The sequence below is a fragment of the Arachis duranensis genome, chromosome 7, assembly GCF_000817695.3.
Source record: "Arachis duranensis cultivar V14167 chromosome 7, aradu.V14167.gnm2.J7QH, whole genome shotgun sequence".
NCBI classification, from domain to species: domain Eukaryota; kingdom Viridiplantae; phylum Streptophyta; class Magnoliopsida; order Fabales; family Fabaceae; genus Arachis; species Arachis duranensis.
Genome location: NC_029778.3, coordinates 5,340,966 through 5,360,258, shown reverse-complemented (window position 1 = coordinate 5,360,258; position 19,293 = coordinate 5,340,966). Strand labels below are relative to the sequence as shown.

Genomic DNA, 19,293 nt, shown 5'->3' with positions numbered 1-19,293 from the left:
TCCTTTGTTGATTGATAATTGGAGAGATTGCTAATTGATTTGAATGTCTCTAAAGCTAGTTCTTTCCTTTAGGAGTTGATTAGGACTTGAGGAATCAAATTGATTCATCCACTTGACTTTCCTCCATGGTTAGAGGTTAACTAAGTGGGAGTAATGGACAATTTGTCATCACAATTGAGGAGGATAACTAGGATAGGACTTCTAGTTCTCATATCTTGCCAAGAGCTTTGCTAGTTGTTAGTTTATTTTCTCTGCCATTTATATTTCTTGTCTAAAATCTTAGAAACCCCAAATATAACTCACAACCAATAACAAGGCACTTTATTGTAAATCCTAGGGAGAACGACCCGAGGTTTGAATACTTCGGTTTATAAATTTTAGGGGTTTGTACTAGTGACAAACAACTTTTTGTATGAAAGGATTATTGTTTGGTTTAGAAACTATACTTTACAACGAGATTTCATTAGTGAAATTCTAAACCGTCAAAAATCCATTCGTCAGGAGGCTAAGGCAAAGTCCCGGGCCAGGGCCGGTGGTGCTAGGGCAATCGTCTCTCCTCCTCCTCCTCTTCCTCCTCCTCAAAACGTGGGGACTCCCTCTCAGCCCATTGTGATTTCTTCTTCAAGCTTGTCCCGACCACCTCCTTCCGCCCGACTTCTTCCTGAGCCAGAGAAGAAGAAGCATAAGACTTTAGAGTCTGGCTCTTCTTTTGATGGTGGGGTTAAGGCGGATGCTCTTGCATTTGTCCGAAAGAACATCTATCCACATATAAGTATGGATGATGTTTCTGTTCGAAACCACCTCACCATTCTGGCTGAGGAGAGTTTTAGGGCGGCGGGCGTTTGTGGCAAGCTTTTGGATATCTTTGAGAAGACTCCCCTCAGCTCTTTGGGGGTAACCTCGAAGGTCGAGGAGTTGGAGGGGAGGCTTCTTGCTTACCAGGATCATGAGAGGGAGTTGAAGGAGGAGGTAGCTAAACTGAGGGCGGAGAGAGATAGCCTTCGGGAGAAGGAGAGCAAGCTGCGGGCCCAATGCAATATGGAGGCGAGTTTGAGGAAGACAGCACAGGAGAGTTATCAGAGTTTATTTCAAGATCTTGTGTCTGTGAAGAAGGATTTACTGAATTCTCGGAATGCGTATGCCGATTTGGAGGACTCTATCGCTGATGGTGCCGAGGAGTCTTGGAGGATTTTCCTGGAGCAATTCAGAGTTATCGCTCCCGACTTGGATCTTTCTCCTCTACATCCTGATAGAGTGGTCATTGATGGCGCTATCGTAGATCCTCCTGTCCCCGTGGTTGTTTCCGAGTCAGAATTGAAGACTCGAGGGCAGAGGATCATTGAGTCCCCTCCTCGTTCTGAAGACGCTCCGAGTTCTTCAGTTATTCCTCCGACTTCCTCTTCGTCTCTTGTAGGTGCTTCTCTTCCTGGCCCTGGTGGCGCTTCTCCTGATTCTGGTAGTGGTGATCCATCTACTCTTCTGCAAAAATAATTTTTTATGGCTATATGGGGGCTCGGCCTGTGAGTCCCCCCTTTTTTAAACTCTTTTCATATTGTTGGGTAGTGCTTGAACAATTTCTTTTGGCCTTTTAAGGCCGTAAACAAAATATTTTCGCAAGTGCCCTTTTTGAATAAGGGTTTAAATTAACAAAATAAATACCCTTTTTTGGATAAGGGTTTAAATTACCTTATGTGTGTATGCTTTTCTAATTTTGATTTTTCAAAATCCTCTTGATCTTTTTCCGAAAACCTTTCCTATTGGTTCGTCTGTTTTTCCGAACCTTTTTGTTTAAGGACTTTTAGGCAGCCTTTAAACTTTTTCCTAGGTTTTTCGATCTCTTTTTGTTATTCCTTACGCCCAACCACGTTTTATCGGGTTTTTACGACTTAGGTTATTTTTGCGATGCGGTTTCCTTTTGCTCGGTTCTTCATTCCGACTTTTGAGTCGAAGTGTTTTCGAGCTTTTCTACTCGGAGTTTTGTTCTGACTTATGAGTCGGATTGTTCCCGAGTTTTTTCACGATCAACTCATATAACCTCTTTACACCGACTTGTACCTCGTCGTTTTATCCTGACGACCATCTAGGTCGGTTCATGGGATTTTCACGTTTTGTCGAGCTTAAGTCGGCGCGTTTCGTAGAAAGACTTAGAAAAATAAAAAGGATTTTAAGAGATATTGTGGATGAAAAAGATCTTTATTAATTGGGGAGGTACCTTCCTGCTGCTAAGGGTCTTAATAGCCTATTTTCCCTTAGCCTCTACTGTGATGCCTCGTTAAAAACCCTTCTCTAGAGAAAAACCCTTTTGGGAAAAAATCATGAAGTTGGGAAAAGAGTACATCAGAGAGTAGAGTTCGCTTTAACTGTAGTACCTTTTCATATTACAAGCATGCCACGACCTTGGTAACTCAGTGCCGTTCAGGTCGGTTACTTTATAATAACCTTTTCCTAAAACTTCATTGATTTTGTATGGTCCCTTCCAATTTGCGGCGAGCTTTCCTTCTCCTGACTTGTTGACTCCGATGTCGTTTCTGATTAAGACCAAGTCATCCGGGGCAAATGTTCTTCGAATGACTTTTTTGTTGTACCTTGTAGTCATCCTTTGTTTCAATGCTGCTTCTCTTATTTGAGCATCTTATCGGACTTCGGGGAGCAAGTCGAGCTCCTCTTTGTGCCCCCGTACGTTTCCGACCTCGTCATGGAGAATTACCCTTGGGCTTTGCTCATTGATTTCTATTGGTATCATGGCTTCTACGCCATAGACTAGTCGGAAAGGTGTTTCTCCTGTGGCGGATTGGGGGGTTGTCCTATAAGCCCATAGCACCTGAGGGAGCTCTTCAGCCCAAGCTCCTTTTGCTTCCTGTAGTCTCTTCTTTAGTCTTGCCAGTATGACTTTGTTTGCTGCCTCGGCTTGCCCATTGGCTTGTGGGTGCTCTACCGAGGTGAACTGATGTTTGATTTTCATACTGGCTACTAAGCTTTTGAAGGTAGCGTCGGTGAATTGGGTTCCATTATCCGTAGTAATGGAATAAGGTATCCCATATCTTGTGATAATATTTTTGTAGAAGAACCTCCGACTTCTTTGAGCGGTGATGGTGGCCAATGGTTCTGCTTCTATCCACTTTGTGAAGTAATCTATTCCCACGATCAGGTATTTGACTTGTCCTGGCGCTTGGGGAAAAGGACCTAACAAATCCATTCCCCATTTTGCAAAAGGCCATGGAGAAGTGATACTAATGAGCTCTTCTGGTGGAACCACGTGGAAATTTGCATGCATCTGACACGGTTGACATTTTTTCACAAATTCTGTGGCATCTTTCTGCAAGGTCGGCCAGTAGAATCCAGCTCGGATTACTTTTCTGGCTAGTGACCTTGCTCCGAGATGATTTCCGCAGATCCCACTATGTACTTCCTCCAATACCTCGGGAGTTTTTAAGGTCGGTACACACTTTAACAATGGTGTTGATATCCCTCTTCTGTAGAGGACATTTCTCACCAAGGTGTCGTGTTGTGCTTCCTTTCGGATCTCTTTAGCTTCTTTCTCCTCTTTAGGGAGGATGTCGAATTTCATGTATTCGACTAAGGGGTTCATCCATCCGAGGTTTAAACCGACTACCTCAAGTACCTCTTGCTTGTCTTCTATTTTTGCTACCGAGGGCTTTTGGAGGGTTTCTTGAATCAGGCTTCTGTTGTTCCCTCCTGGTTTGGTGCTTGCTAACTTGGACAGGGCATCCGCTCTGCTATTTAGATCCCGAGTTATGTGTTTAACCTCGGTTTCTGCAAAGCGCCCAAGGTGTTCCAAAGTTTTTTCCAAGTACCTCTTCATATTAGGGTCCTTTGCCTGATATTCTCCGCTTATTTGGGAGGTCACCACCTGTGAGTCGCTGTATATCATCACCTTTGTAGCACCGACTTCTTCTGCCAGCTTCAATCCAGCAATCAAGGCTTCGTATTCTGCCTGATTGTTCGAAGCTGGAAATTCAAATTTTAAGGAAACCTCTATTTGGGTTCCTCTTTCATCTACTAATATTATGCCTGCGCCACTCCCTGTTTTGTTGGAGGATCCGTCTACATAGAGTTCCCATGTAGTCGGCTTTTCCTCTTGATCCCCTGCGTATTCTGCCACGAAGTCGGTGAGGCATTGGGCATTGATTGCTGTCCGAGTTTCATATCTCAAATCGAACTCGGAGAGCTCTATTGCCCATTGAACCATTCTCCCCGCAACATCCGTCTTTTGGAGGATTTGCTTCATGGGTTGGTTCGTATGAACTCTTATTGTGTGAGCTTGAAAGTAAGGTCGTAGCCTTCGTGAGGCTATTACTAAGGAGTAGGCAAACTTTTCTAGTTTGTGGTACCTTAGTTCGGGGCCTTGTAGGACCTTACTGATGAAGTAGACTGGGTGTTGTCCGACCTCGTCTTCTTTTATCAGGGCCAACGAGACAGCCCTGTTTGCTACGGATAAGTACAGAACGAGGTCTTTTCCTGGTACTGGTCGGGTTAGGATAGGAGGTTGGCTTAAAAAATTTTTGAACTCTTGGAACGCCTCCTCGCATTCCGGAGTCCATTCAAACTGGCATCCCTTTCTCAATAGAGAGAACAGAGGAAGGGACTTTAGTGCCGATCCTGCCAAAAATCTGGAGAGGGCTGCAAGTCGGCCATTGAGCTGCTGGACTTCTCTCAAACAAGTCGGACTTTTCATCTCTAGGATGGCTCTACACTTATCGGGATTGGCTTCAATCCCTCTTTGTGTTAGCATAAACCCTAGAAACTTCCCTGCCTCTACCGCGAAGGCACACTTTGCGGGATTTAATCTCATCCCGTGCAGCCTTATGGTATCGAAAACTTGCGAGAGGTCTGATAGGAGGTCGACTTCCTTCTTGGTTTTTACTAGCATGTCGTCGACGTATACTTCCATCAGGCTCCCCAGGTGAGGGGAAAACACTTTATTCATCAACCTTTGATATGTGGCTCCTGCATTCTTCAATCCGAATGGCATGACCATGTAGCAATAGTTAGCTCTGGGTGTGATGAATGATGTTTTCTCCTGGTCGGGCTCATACATCGGGATTTGATTATATCCCGAGTAGGCGTCCATGAATGATAAGTACTGGTACCCCGAGCTGGAGTCCACTAGGGTATCAATACTCGGTAGGGGATAAGGGTCCTTGGGACATGGCTTATTTAAGTCGGTATAGTCGACGCACATTCTCCATTTGCCATTCTGTTTTTTGACTAGCACTACATTGGCTAGCCATGTTGGGTACTTGACTTCTCTGATAAAGCCGGCTTCCAAGAGCGCCTGTACTTGCTCTTTTACTATTAGGGCTCGTTCTGGGCCGAGCTTGCGTCTTCTTTGTTGTACAGGTCGGGATCCTGGGTAAACCTAGAGCTTGTGGGACATGAGCTCGGGGTCGATCCCAGGCATGTCAGAGGCCTTCCAGGCGAAGAGGTCGGAATTATCTCTTAGGAGTTCAGCCAGCCCTTGTTTTAGAGTTTCCCCTAGGTTGGCTCCTATATAAGTGTTTTTTCCTTCCTCTTTACCGACCTGTATCTCCTCGGTTTTTCCTCCCGGTTGTGGTTGCAGCTCTTCTCTGGCCCTTGCGCCACCAAGCTCTATTGTGTGAACTTCTCTGCCCTTTCCTCTCAGATTTAGGCTTTCGTTGTAGCATTTTCTCGCCAATTTTTGATCTCCCCTTACCGTTGCTATTCCCGCTGAGGTCGGGAATTTCATGCAGAGGTGGGGAGTGGATACCACCGCTCCGAGTCGATTAAGGGTAGCTCTGCCGATCAAAGCATTGTATGCTGACCCTACATCTATGACTATGAAGTCTATACTCAGAGTCTTTGATTTTTTCCCTTTTCCAAAAGTGGTGTGGAGGGGTAAAAATCCCAGTGGTTTTATTGGCGTGTCTCCTAATCCATATAGGTTGTCAGGGTAGGCTCTTAACTCCTTCTCATCTAACCCTAACTTGTCGAAAGCCGGCTTGAAAAGAATATCCGCCGAGCCTCCTTGGTCTAATAGGGTTCTGTGGAGATGGGCATTTGCTAGGATCATAGTTATTACCACTGGATCATCGTGTCCAGGGATTATTCCTTGCCCATCTTCTTTTGTGAATGAAATGGTAGGGAGGTCGGGTGACTCTTCCCCGACCTGGTAGACTCTTTTGAGATGTCTTTTGCGAGAGGATTTGGTGAGTCCCCCTCCCGCAAATCCTCCTGAGATCATATGGATATGTCTCTCTGGGGTCTGCGGTGATGGGTCTCTTCTATCCATATCATCTCGCTTTCTCTTTCCGTAACTGTCCGACCTTTCTATGAGATATCTATCAAGCCGACCTTCTCTAGCCAGCTTTTCTATCACATTCTTGAGGTCGTAACAGTCGTTAGTGGAGTGACCATATATTTTATGGTACTCGCAGTAATCGCTGCGGCTCCCCCCTTTTTTATTTTTAATGGGTCTAGGGGGTGGCAGTCTTTCAGTGTTGCAAATCTCTCTGTATACATCCACTATGGAAACTTTCAGGGGAGTATAAGAGTGATACTTCCTTGGCCTCTCGAGACCGAGTTCTTCCTTTTTCTTGGCTTCCCTTTCCCTCTCTTTAGTTGAGGGAAGGGGTCCAGGTCGCCAACTCAGGTCCCTTAACTTAGCGTTTTCCTCCATATTGATGTACTTTTCAGCTCGTTCCTGTACATCACTTAAAGAAACGGGATGTCTTTTAGATATGGACTGCGAGAAGGGTCCTTCTCTAAGTCCATTGACTAATCCCATTATGACTGCCTCTGTGGGCAGGTCTTGAATCTCCAAACATGCTTTGTTGAACCTTTCCATATAGGCTCGTAAAGATTCTCCGACCTCCTGTTTTATTCCCAGGAGGCTCGGTGCATGTTTCACCTTGTCTTTCTGAATTGAAAACCTCATCAAAAACTTTCTTGAGAAGTCTTCAAAGCTAGTGATCGATCTCGGGGGAAGGCTATCGAACCACTTCATCGCTGCTTTCGATAAAGTGGTCGGGAAAGCTTTGCATCGCGTAGCGTCGGAAGCATCAGCTAAGTACATCCGACTTTTGAAGTTGCTTAGATGATGCTTCGGATCCGTGGTTCCATCGTAGAGGTCCATATCCGGGCTTTTGAAGTTTCTCAGAACTTTTGCCCTCATTATGTCCTCGCTGAAAGGATCCTCTTCACCTAAGAGCGGCTCTTCTTGTTCGTCGCGGGAGTTGTGACTCTTGAGGGAAGATTCCAGCTTTAAGAGTTTTCTTTCTAACTCTTTTCGCCGTTCCATCTCCTCTTTTAGGTACTTTTCAGTTTCCTTTTGCCGCTCCCGCTCTTGTTCTAACTGTTCCAGGCGGCTGTGGACTAATCCCATGAGTTCAGTTACATGGGATGGTCCTCCTTTTTCTGATTCGCGCCCTTCTGAGGAATTTACCTTCGGGTTCTTTACTCCGGAGGTGCCTTCTCTATGCTGATTGTCAATTTCCTGGTGGAGGGCGAGGTCCGCATCGTTATTGCCTGTGTCCAAATTCTCTTGTTCAGAATCTGTTTCCACATGGCCTTCTTCGTGGGATCTGTCCGCCATCGATGGATGATCTCTCGGGTCCCCGGCAACGGCGCCAATGTTACGGTGGGTAACCGGAGATTAGTAGAATGGATGACGTTGACTGGCCCAAATGTGTGAAGGAGGAGGTTTCCGGATGAGTATGCAGCTCGGGGGACTCCGTCCGACTTGTTTGTACGAGGAGAGGGGGTGGTACCTGCAAAGACACTCCGATGCCTAAGTTAGCAAGGGTGCGAGCAGGTCTAGAGAGTATTGGGCTTAGAGATACCTGAGGGGTGTCAGTGTATTTATAGTGGTGAGCCAATAACCACCGTTGGAGTAGTGCCGTATCTTTTGGGTGTTAACCGCCCCTCTATCTTAGGGAGGTTAAGATATGGCTTAATGAAGCAGTTAGAGAGATTTTAGGAGCGGTTACTCATTTGAGTGAGTGTTTATCTGCCAGCTAATCTCATGTCCGACCTCTTTAGAGTAAATCGTAGTTGACGCCGACTTCTTATGTGGAAGTCGGTGCTTAGCTAGGCTTAATCCTTCGGATTAGGCCTTTTATTTGGGCCTGGGCTTTTATCATTGGGCCAGGGTAGGAACAGTGCCCCTACTTGAGCCCAAGATCTCTTTAGGGCTTGGGTTCAAGTATTTAACTCGGGTTCGTAGCCGACTTTCAATATTCACAGAAAGATTAAATAATCTCACAGAAATAAAATTCAAGAATCAAAAGATTTTTTATATGAAAAGTTTTATTGTCTTTTAAAATAATTATCAAGTACCGTTTAAAATTTTTTTCCATAATTATTAAGTGACAAATTGGTAACAAGTCAATTTACAAAAGATATAGATCAAATTGCTTTTTTAAATTTTTTTAGACAAATTATCTTATTCAAGTAATTTTAGATGGATTGAATGATCAGTACGTTTAACTATTTAAATAAATATTAAAAATTTAAATATTATCTTATATAAAACTAAATCTACAATAAATTAATTATTAATCTACTAATTAAAAAAATCATGTACAACCAAAAAAAAAATTATCTTATTCAATTAAGTGCTTCCAAGCCAGCATATTCCAACGAGACCAAAAGACCAAAGTCATGCACATAATAAATTTTTAATAGACATATATTAAATTGGGTAAAATATACTTTTTATTTTGAAATTTGATAAAAATTTTAAAAATATTTTTAAGTTTTATTTTGTTTTAATTATGTTTCAAAAGCTTTTGATTTGCATCAAATATATTCTTGATGGCTAATTAAACAATAATTCTATAAGAATAATCTTCAACACAAGCAAATTAAGTATAATTTTCATGCATTATTATTAGATTGATCTTAAATTTTTTGAAAATTTAGCGGTTGATAGTATATTTCATGTAAATCGAAAACTTTTGAGATAAAATTGAAAAAAAAATAAAATTTAAGAGCATTTTTTAAATATTTACCAAATTTCAAGATAAAAAGTATATTTTATTCTATTAAATATGTATTTTTCAGTTAAGCTATTTTGGCCTCAGATTCAGTCACCACCTTTTTTTCACCTGGTAAACTTTCACATACCCTTTTGATTCATTTTCTCTGAATTACTCTACTTTATGTTGAAAACTTGAAATTGCTTTGTGAATTTTGTTTGAACCTCAATACTTTGTGTCATGGATTATGGAGTCAATTGCATATCTTCCTTACTTCAATAATCATTTGTTGCCAGTAGAAAATATTAAGTACTATGATATTGTTCAATAATGTTTCGACTTTTTCTTTTCTTTGGTTTATTTTTTGGGGAAAATTTTATGATTTAATCCTCAAATATTTCATTTTTTCAATCAGCATGATTACAGCGGATGTATAAGTTAGGTGAGTGTATAGTACAATAGAATCAATGGAGAACCATCCAGTTAAAGGGATGCAATGTTGTTTCAATATACATTGTTAGGAACAGTCACAATCATGCCCACCAGATGTTTGAGAAAATGTTAAAGTAAGTAAGAAGTTCGTTTGTTTCAGATATCAAGGGTCATGGTGGAGTAGATGGCTATTGGGACCCTGAGTTTATTGACAATGGTTCGATTCGAGAGTGGGAGCTTCAATGGCCTACCTCCTCCTCGCTCCCCCAAGTTGTCGCCACATAGTCACATCTCACTCACTAAGCCATCTTGGGTTGTGAGAACGGAGTCAAATGTTAAGAAGAAGAGAAGAAAGAACCCGGATCCGCTTTGTGTAGTCTGTGAGGGGAGTGGACGAGTCGATTGCCACCAGTGTCGTGGGAAGGGAAGGACAAACCAGGTTCATTTGGAAATGCTCCCAAAAGGCGAATGGCCAAAATGGTGTAGAACTTGTGGTGGAAGCGGTCTTGGTTACTGCTCCCGTTGCCTTGGTACCGGAGAATATAGGTATATTATGGGATTCCATTTCATGAACAGGGACGATGATAAATCCCAAGAAAACAAGTCTTAGTCCCTCCCCTCCCTTTCTCTTTTCTTTTGGGTAATGATATTAGGGACAGAGATAATAGATAATGTGATAGCATAGGTGGATTGTCTGTAAGTTGGAACTACTGAATGTTTTGTCTTTTTATCTCATAATGTAGAATCACCATTAATAGATTGTTGCAACTCTTACTTCCTTGTGCAATTTCATTTTAACATGCTGATTTGTTATGTTGGAAGATATGATTCTGATTGGACTGAAAAAAAATATTTTTTGCAAATCCTTGTTTGGACACAGAACAAGATAGTGAGATCAAATTCATAATGAGATCTGATAAATAAATATCTTACTCCCTCTATAAGTGAATTATGGTTAATATTTAACAAGCATGGCATAGAGAGTTCAGAATAATTAAAGAATGGGAACCGAGGAATTTTCAAGGTTCTTCCGGATTGTAAGCAGTTGTTTGAAGATAGGTTTGGAGCAATGATTGAGTTGTCTCTGTGTGACCTCAAGATCAGGCTTTTGGAAGCTCAATTTTGGTCGAAACATTGAGTTTTATTTCTTGTATGATATGTAATTCATTTTCAAATGATGTCTGCAAATATTTCAATTTCCTTAAAGAATTTGAATGTATAAGCCTGGTTTCTTCTTCTAGGCTTTTGTGGGAATCTGATACGCCAGCTGAGTATCATTTACAATGCAAATAGGTGAAGGGTGTGACAACGGACCTCGCCTTGCAGACTCCATTTCACAGTAGAGCCAATGGCAGTTGCTTGATTCTCTTCTACCTACCGGCGGCTTTGCTCACTCTTTTGGCCTTGAAGCAGCAGTTCAGTCCAACCTGGTCTCAAATCCAGATGAACTCAAGACATTCATTATCCATGTCTTGGAGAACACAGGAAGCTTACTCCTTCCTTTCGTGCACTCGGCTTCCGTGTCACCCAAGTTGGAAACCTGGCACAATCTTAACAAAATATTGGATGCCACACTGACAAATGAAGTCAGCCGAAAGGCATCGATCTCACAAGGGTCTGCACTAATGAGGGTGGGTTTGGCCGTGTTCTCGGAACTCTCTTCTTTGAAAACAATGAGAAATGCTTCTTTCAGGTACTGTATCCTTTCACCATACTCCTATATTTGGACTTATATGTGGCACACTAGGATTAGATAGTACTGATTCTCAAAGAGCTTATATGTACATCACAATAAGGGATGTTATTTCTGCTGCTACAAGATTGAATTTGATAGGTCTCTTGGTGCTGCAGTTTTGCAGCATCAACTTGCTCCTAATGCTGAAGATATACTAGAGAAATGGAAGAATCGCGACGATGACGATGCATGCCAAGTTGCACCTCTGCTAGATTCAATGCAGGGTTGCCATGGTTATTTGTTTTCTAGGCTCTTTTCGTCTTAGAAGGCACAAATATAACACTGATGCTGTATTTTTTATAATATGAAGCGCATACACATAGTAGAGTTTTGACTGGAAGAGACAATGTTAAGTTTTTTGGTAAATTGCATGGTTCTGAAAACCGGACCGGACCGGCCGGTTCAACCGGAAAAACCGGGAACCGGTCAGTTAACCGGTCCGGGTAAGCTCAAAAACCGAATGAAAAAAACCGGTAAAAAACCGGTCGAACCGGCCGGTTAACTGGTAAATCGGTCGAACTGGCCGGTTTTTTAACGGTTTTTTATTAAATTAATATATTTAAAATTATTTTTAGGTTTTTTAATAATTTTATTTAATATTTAATTAAACCGGTTGAACCTCGATCGAACCATTGAACCATTGAACCAATAACTTCACCGGTTCATTGACCGGTCCGGTTCTCGCAACCTTAGTAAATTGAATTTTCTTGTGAGGTTTGAGGTGGCAACTCACTCAAAAAATAGCTTCAATTGGTTTTACATGACGATGTAGGTTCAATGATTGACACATGTCAAGTTGGGGTTCAATCGAAAATACCAATCCAAGTAACCCATATATATGTAGAGCTGTAGGGGGATATAAATACGTTCATTAAGAAAAAATGTTTGCATGTCATTGCTTGGTTCCTATGGGTGTAATCAGGTCAGGTTGTGTTGGGTTTGGGTGAATTTGAGAATTAAACCGATTAAATTTGATCGGTTCGAGTTGGATTGGGTTAATGTGCTTTTGTTATTGAAATCGAATTAATTCAAACTGATGAAATATGAGTTGGATCGATTTGGGTAATCGAATATCCGATTAAAATTAAATTATGAGACAAACTGAAAAAATGGAAAAAAAAAAAAGAAAAAATATTTATGTAACTATGAGAAATAAAAATAAAAAAGAAGAATAAAAAATTAAAAATTAAAGTGAGATTAAGATTAGTAAAAATTATATAAATATTATGTTTTTAATATAATATATTAGATAATTGGATAATTGAGTTTCACAATTTTAAATCCGATATCCGAACTTATTAAAGTGGGGTATAATACCAATATAATCGAGTCGGGATGGATTTTACTTTTTTGTTGTCTTCTGCATGACTCATGCGACATGACTTATAGAAAGAGGATCACAACATTTTTCATAAGTTAATTAAATTTAAGACCTTTTCATTAAACTATTTTTATATGGTTTTGTATTGCCACTCAAACATTGGCTAAAAATTTAGACTTGATATAATTGACCATTTTCTGAGACTTGAACATTATTATTTTCTTTTAAATTTCATTGCTGCTGCGGTAATATACTAATATTGTTATTATTCAGCATATAATTAATCGTATGTTTACCACATTACTTGGTAGCATAAGTTTTAACACATCATGTATATGTATATGCAAGAAATTTAAAATTAAAAAGATAGACCAATAATAATAATAATAATAATAATAATAATAATAATAATAATAATAATAATAATAATAATAATAATAATAATNCGACGAAAACAAAGACAAGAGATTATGTTGAACATTTCACAACTATTATTTATCTTCCTCCGCATGAGGCAACTCATTGAGATCAAAATCTAGCACTCTTCTAATAGTAGGAGGATCATTAACCACTACTCCCTTATTGGATTTAGACTCACTATTATTTTTGACATGTTCATCATTAAAATTATTAATAACTAACTTACCAACTTTATTGTTGTCATCATTAACGGTTGTTGTTGTTGGAGATGGTGATGATAATGAATTAGAAGAAAGATGATTATGATTATTGATCTTCTCATCATGAACATGGCAACTCACTGCATGAAATGTTGGGAACACCATCTTGCAAGTGTGACACACATATCTTTCTCTAATCTTTCTTGAGATCTTGTGCTTTGTTTTATCAAATTCTTTCAACCTCTCTAATAACAACCTTTTCTCTGATGAATCTTCTTGATAATCATCATCATGATCATCATCACCATTACTTTCTTCAACTTCATCATCATCATTTTCTTGTGTCTTTGGCTTCTTGATGCTTTCTTCCACTACTTGTTGGTTGCTTCCTCTCTTCTTGTGAACCTTCCAACTTAACAAAAAATAATTATTGTTATTATTATTATTATTGTTACTAATACTCTTTTTTGTTGTTGTTGTTCTTGGTGACTTGTTGTTGTTGGAGAATCTTATTTTGATGTTATGAGTTCTTATGTGACCCCCCAAAGCTCTTCCACATGTGAATTTCCTATTGCAATGCTTGCAAACCCTTTTAGTTGGTGATGATGATGATGAAACTATTTCTTCTGAGCTAGAATCCATAACTATTTGATGCAAAGAAATCTGATTGAACAAAATATATTATATGATATATGAAATGAAACTTAATGTGTATATATATAATTAAAGGAGAAAAGTAAAGTTTTTATTATATGTGTGGAGTTAATAATAAAAAAATGAGAAGAAAAACTTATTAATGGAAAGAAAATCTGTTATAATAAAGGTCTATATATAATTTTGTCTTTGGAAAATGTATAACTAAATATTTTCCCATACTAGAGGATGGATATAGCATACATCTTGACCAATATGTATGTATAAGATGCGGTCAAAATGATATTGCCAAAATTAATTACTAGAATTTATGGAGAGAAAATTAATTTTTCTTTACCTGCATTTAAATCATTCAAACACACGCAATATGTATTATTTAATTTATTTTAAATATATATTTTATATTTTAATATATATTTTATATAAGTGATAATTTGGTTGTTATATTTTAGATTTGGTTTTCTAATTTTTTTAAATTATAATACTGATATTTGATAAGAATAAATTTTTGCATCTAAACAAAATACTTAATCAAGGCTAACAAAATTGTTATAACTGCTTTTTAAATTATGCGCCTTTTTCTCGGTTTCGTTCTTCTTCTCTTTTTCTGTTTGTTTTTTTTTTTCTTCCTCCTTCTTCTTCTTCTCCTTTTTTTGAATTTGCGCAGATAGGTTCTTTTTCTTTGTGCACGCATATTCTTTTTCCCTTCTCTTCTTTTTTTCGTGCACGCATATCTTTCATCATCACCAACAACAACATTTTACTAACATATTTACATGGCATGGTCATCTCTCGCTCTCACTCTTTTCTTCTCTCATTCTCTTTGGATGTGAAGTACGTACTCTTTCTAAAATTAACACTAAATATAGTTGATAAAAATTTGCCACTTATTTAATTTGTATGTATATATATATATGTATTATTTNAACTTTAAAAGATAATTTTTTTAATTATAATATCTATATTTGATAAATTAAATTAAAAATAATTTATAAAATTTAAAAAGACTATAAATAAATATGAATATAAGAGTAAAATGAATATAAGAGTAAAATGAGATATTTGTTAATATATGAAGTTATATATGATATTTTAAATATTAATAAACAAATTTATTTTAAAATTTGTTTTAAATATTTTTAAAAATACTCATAATTTTTAAAAACTACAAATATGAGTACGTGATAACAATGCAATCATAATAACAATGTTTAATACAATAATACAAATATGAGTACGTGATGACAATAATTAAATCATAATACACTGGTAATAACAATGTTTAATTTGTGTAGCCGAAATAATAATACTAAAGCTCAAAATATAATAATTAAATAATACATATATATACATACAAATTAAATAAATGATAAATTTTTATCAATTATTTTTTAAAAAGAATACGTACTCCATATTTAAGAAGAATGAATAAAGGAGCGAGAGCGAAAATTTGAGAGCGAAACACAATAAAAAATAATCATGTCATCGAAAAATATACGTACTTGAAAGAGAAAAAAAAAAGAATATGCATGCACAAAAAAAACCTACGTGAGCATTAATTTTAACTTCCACGTGAACAAATCATACAATTCATTCAACTTGTGACCATTAATTTCAACCTCCAGGTGAACCTCCAGGTGAACAAATCATACAATTCATTCAACTTGTGACCATTAATTTCAACCTCCAGGTGAACAAATCTCCCTCGACAGCCTATAAATCAACAAGTACTTCGCCAACAAAAAAAACGAGTAATATAATTTAAAAAAAAAAATAAACTTAAATTAGTCCAAAATAAAATATTAATTTTAGTCTAAATAAATTTTAAATACAAAAATATAAAATAAATATAAATATTAACTTTTTTTTAATTCTTTAAAAATAATTTTAATACTCCAAATTCTAAAGTTTTAAGGAGAATATACTCTAAAATAATATAAAATTTTAGTACTCTTTAATTTTATTTTTTTGGTTAAAAATAGGAGACTCAAATCCATAATTTCTTAATTGAGTACAAGAAGATTATGTCATTTGAGTTGTAACTCATTGGGTTAGTACTCTTTAATTGTAAGAAAGAGAAAACGTTAATATATAGAATTTTAGTACTCCATAATAAAAAAAAAGAGTACAAGGTAACTATTTCATAAGAGAAACTCTTATATAAGTAATGATTTGGTGGTTATTTTTTAGATTTGGTATTGTGAATCTTTTTTAAAAAAAATTATTATATATATATTTAATAAATTAAATTAAAAATATTTTTTAATAATAAATAAAAATAACAATAATGATATTTTTTAGGATATCATAACATTGGTGTTGTATTTTTCATAATATGAAGCACATAAAAATAGTAGAGTTTTGAATGGAAGACACAATGTTGAGTTTTTGGATTAATTGAATTTTCTTACCAAATTTGCGGGTTTTGGCGGGTGGGATGAGTCAGCGCGCTAGGCCAAAGACTTTTATTTTATTTTATTTTATTATTAAATAAAAGAGTAATTACTGTTACAAAATTAATAATTATATAATTTTCAAATATTTTTTTATTTTTTATTTTTATTCTTCTTTTAGTTATTAACTTTATTTATTTTATTTTACAATTTCGTATATATGTTCAAATTATGTGACTTCTTTTTTAAAATAAAGATGACTCTATCGACAAATATTATTTTAAACAATTTTATTGAAGTTAAAAATAAAAAAATTATATTATAATTTGACTATTTTTTATTTGTATTTGATTTTTTAATTATTATTTTTTAGTTAATTTTAATGAATTTTATTTAAAATTTTAGTTAATTTTAATAACTTTTATTTTAAAAAATATCAAACCGACTAATCCGTCACCGCCAATCTACCAATCCACCGTAAAAAGAGATAGCTAATATTTTAAACTCATTTTAATTGACAGAATTTATGATACGAACTTAGACGAATTAGATAAACCGACCCGCTTTGTTACTCTTATTTCAAATGACCCATATATATGTATTATGTAGGACCGTAAGGGATATAAATACGTTCATTAAAAAAAATGTTTGCATGTCATTGCTTGGCTGTTATGAGTATAATTGTGTTGAGTTGAATTTGGATGAATTTGAAAATCAAATCAATTAAATTTGATCGGTCGGGTTGAATTGAGTTAATACTTAATACGCTTTTGTTATTGAAACCGAACTGATTTAAATTAATGAAATATGAAAGGGATCGGTTTGGATAATTTATAAGACAAATTAAAGAAAATGATAAAAAAAAGAAATATGTAACTATAAAAAATAAAAATAAAAAAGAGGAATGAGAACTAAGGTGAGATTAGGATTAATAATAGTTATATAAATATTATTTTTTTAACTGTATTTTTCAGGCACTTTGCCTTTTTCTTTCTCCCATTCCAAAAAAAAAATTAGAGTAAAAAATAAATAGGTCTCTAACCTTTTAAAATGCGAATATTTTTGTTCTTTAAAATTGAAAAATATATTTTGATCCCTCATCATATAAATTCTGTGACAATTATATCCTTCTATAAAATTGGTGTTCGAAACGGTAATGGAAATTACTGAGATGGAGGGGTGAAGAGTGATGTATCCGTTACGGTTGTTGAAGTGGATGAAAAACAAATTATTAAAAGATAAATTGGTCCTTAATGGCCAAAACGACGCCGTATGCATCCCCCACTTTCATGCCTATCGTCCCAGACCACCTCTTCTTCTTTTTTCGTGTCAGTTTCATCGCGCCCTTTCTTCCTCTCTCGTTTCACAGACCTCTCACCCCACAACCCTCTCCACCCTTCAAAACGAGCGTGAACGACAAAGGTTTGATCCTGATTTTGCTCCGGTGCGTTAACCTAACGTGGCTCAAGCTCCGTGGATGCTGTGAGATAACGGAGGCAGGAATGGCCGCTGTTGGCGAAAACTGGAAGGCGTTGAAGAAGCTATCTTGCGCTTCGTGCGTGTTCGGCATTAAGGGAATCAACGCTGTCGCCAGTCGTTGCCAGGATTTGGAAGAGCTCTCCGTTAAGCGGCTGCGTGGCGAGGTGGTTGGTTCCGAAATGACGTCGGTGACTTCTGTTTCCTTGAAGGAGATCGTGAATGGCCAGAGCTTCGCGCCCGTTATGATTGGGTCGAAAAGGCTTCGATCTTTGAAGGTAAGGCTTCGATCTTTGAAGGTAATTGGGTATTTGGGGGGGATTGGGATGACACCCTTGAGAAGATTAGGAACCTCCACGCTGCGTTGGTTGATGTTCACCTTGAGAAGATTCAAGTTAGCGATGTGGGTCTTGTGGGTTTGTCTAAGTGTTTGAGTTTGGACTTTGGACACTTTTCACATTGTGAAAACCGCTGAGTGCTCAAATGTGGGTCTCAATCTAGTTGCTGAGAACTGTAGGATGTTGAGGAAACTTCAAGTTGATTGGTGGAGGACCAATAGGATTGGTGATGATGGTTTGATTTCTGTTGTCAAACACTGCATTAACTTGCAGGAACTTGCTTTGATTGGTATCTATCCAACATCTTCAAGCCTTGAGTCAATTGCTTCCAAATGCAAGGCTTTGGAGAGATTGGCACTTTGTGGGCTTAATACCGTTGGTGACGTTGAGATTGAGTGTGTTGCCAACAAGTGTGTTGCACTCAAGAAATTTTGCATTAAGGGGTGCCCTATATCCAATGTGGGGATTGAAGCTCTTGCTTCTGATTGCCCCAATTGATTAAGTTTAAGGTGAGGAGATGCAGAAAGGTTACTGGTATGATTGTGGAGTGGGTGCGTGAACATAGAGAGTCTTTGGCGTTTAGTTTTGATAATAGTGATTATGAAGCATTGAATGCGAGTCAAATTGATCATGATCATGCAGCGAATGATGTGATATCATTTCACAGAGAAAATGAGGAGGTGGCTGCTGTAGCTGCAGCAACAGAAGCATCAAATGGTTACAATGGATTCGCAATGTTGAGAGCAACATTTGGATTTTTGGCTAATAGAAGTGTAGTGCAATCAGCATTGAGAAGGTGGTATAACAATGATAATGTCCCCGCTCAATAGTAGCATTTTCATGATCTTAGTAAGAAAGCAAACGCGTTCTTGCCAAAGTCCTCATTTGACAATATGAGAAGGTGAATTCTTTGGTTCAATTTGCCTTTTGGGAGTTTCAGTTTCCTGAGTAGCTAGTAGTTTTGTTGCTGCTGCTGTTAGCTAGCTGCATTTGCTAATAACCTCTATTGGTTCTGTTCGGCTGTTCTTATTATTTGTGTTGATGGTGATACTAGCTTTGTATTACAATTAGTCTATTTTTTTGTTTTATTTGGAAGGTGGAGGGGGTTGTGGAGTGAGAGGTCTATGAGACGAGAGAGGAAGAAAAGACGCGATGAAACTGCCATGGAAGAAGAAGAAGAAGAGGTCTGGGATGATGGGCATGAAAGTGGGGGATTAAGGACCAATTTGTCCTCCAACAATTTGTTTCCATCCACTTCAGCAACCGTAATGAACACATCACTTTTCACCCCTCTACCTCAGCAATTTCCGTTGCCATTTCGAGCACCAATTTCACGGAAAGACATAATTGTCACGAAATTTACATGG

The 19,293-nt window shown here is 37.5% G+C and overlaps 2 protein-coding genes and 1 pseudogene across 2 annotated transcripts; all 3 read left to right on the top strand.

Annotated features, from left to right (window-relative positions):
- Positions 1-9,100: 9,100 nt before the first annotated feature.
- On the top strand, positions 9,101-10,448 carry LOC107496637 (uncharacterized). Its single transcript, XM_016117944.3, has one exon. It carries the CDS (start codon positions 9,574-9,576, stop codon positions 9,997-9,999), a length of 426 nt encoding a protein of 141 aa, XP_015973430.1. The 5' UTR covers positions 9,101-9,573; the 3' UTR covers positions 10,000-10,448.
- Positions 10,449-10,658: 210 nt separating this feature from the next.
- On the top strand, positions 10,659-11,433 carry LOC107496689 (urease accessory protein F-like; annotated as a pseudogene).
- Positions 11,434-17,365: 5,932 nt separating this feature from the next.
- Positions 17,366-18,424, top strand: LOC107496636 (F-box protein At1g47056-like). Its single transcript, XM_016117943.1, has 2 exons — positions 17,366-18,004; positions 18,200-18,424. Exons 1-2 carry the CDS (start codon positions 17,366-17,368, stop codon positions 18,422-18,424), a joined length of 864 nt encoding a protein of 287 aa, XP_015973429.1.
- The last annotated feature ends 869 nt before the right edge of the window (positions 18,425-19,293 follow it).

Bases quoted from the DNA above. Each gene is read 5' to 3' on its own strand.
- LOC107496637 (XM_016117944.3), top strand. From the start codon at position 9,574: ATGGCTATTGGGACCCTGAGTTTATTGACAATGGTTCGATTCGAGAGT.
- LOC107496636 (XM_016117943.1), top strand. From the start codon at position 17,366: ATGGCCAAAACGACGCCGTATGCATCCCCCACTTTCATGCCTATCGTC. The intron at 18,005-18,199 runs GTTTGTCTAAGT...ATTAACTTGCAG, and splicing joins TAGCGATGTGGGTCTTGTGG to GAACTTGCTTTGATTGGTAT.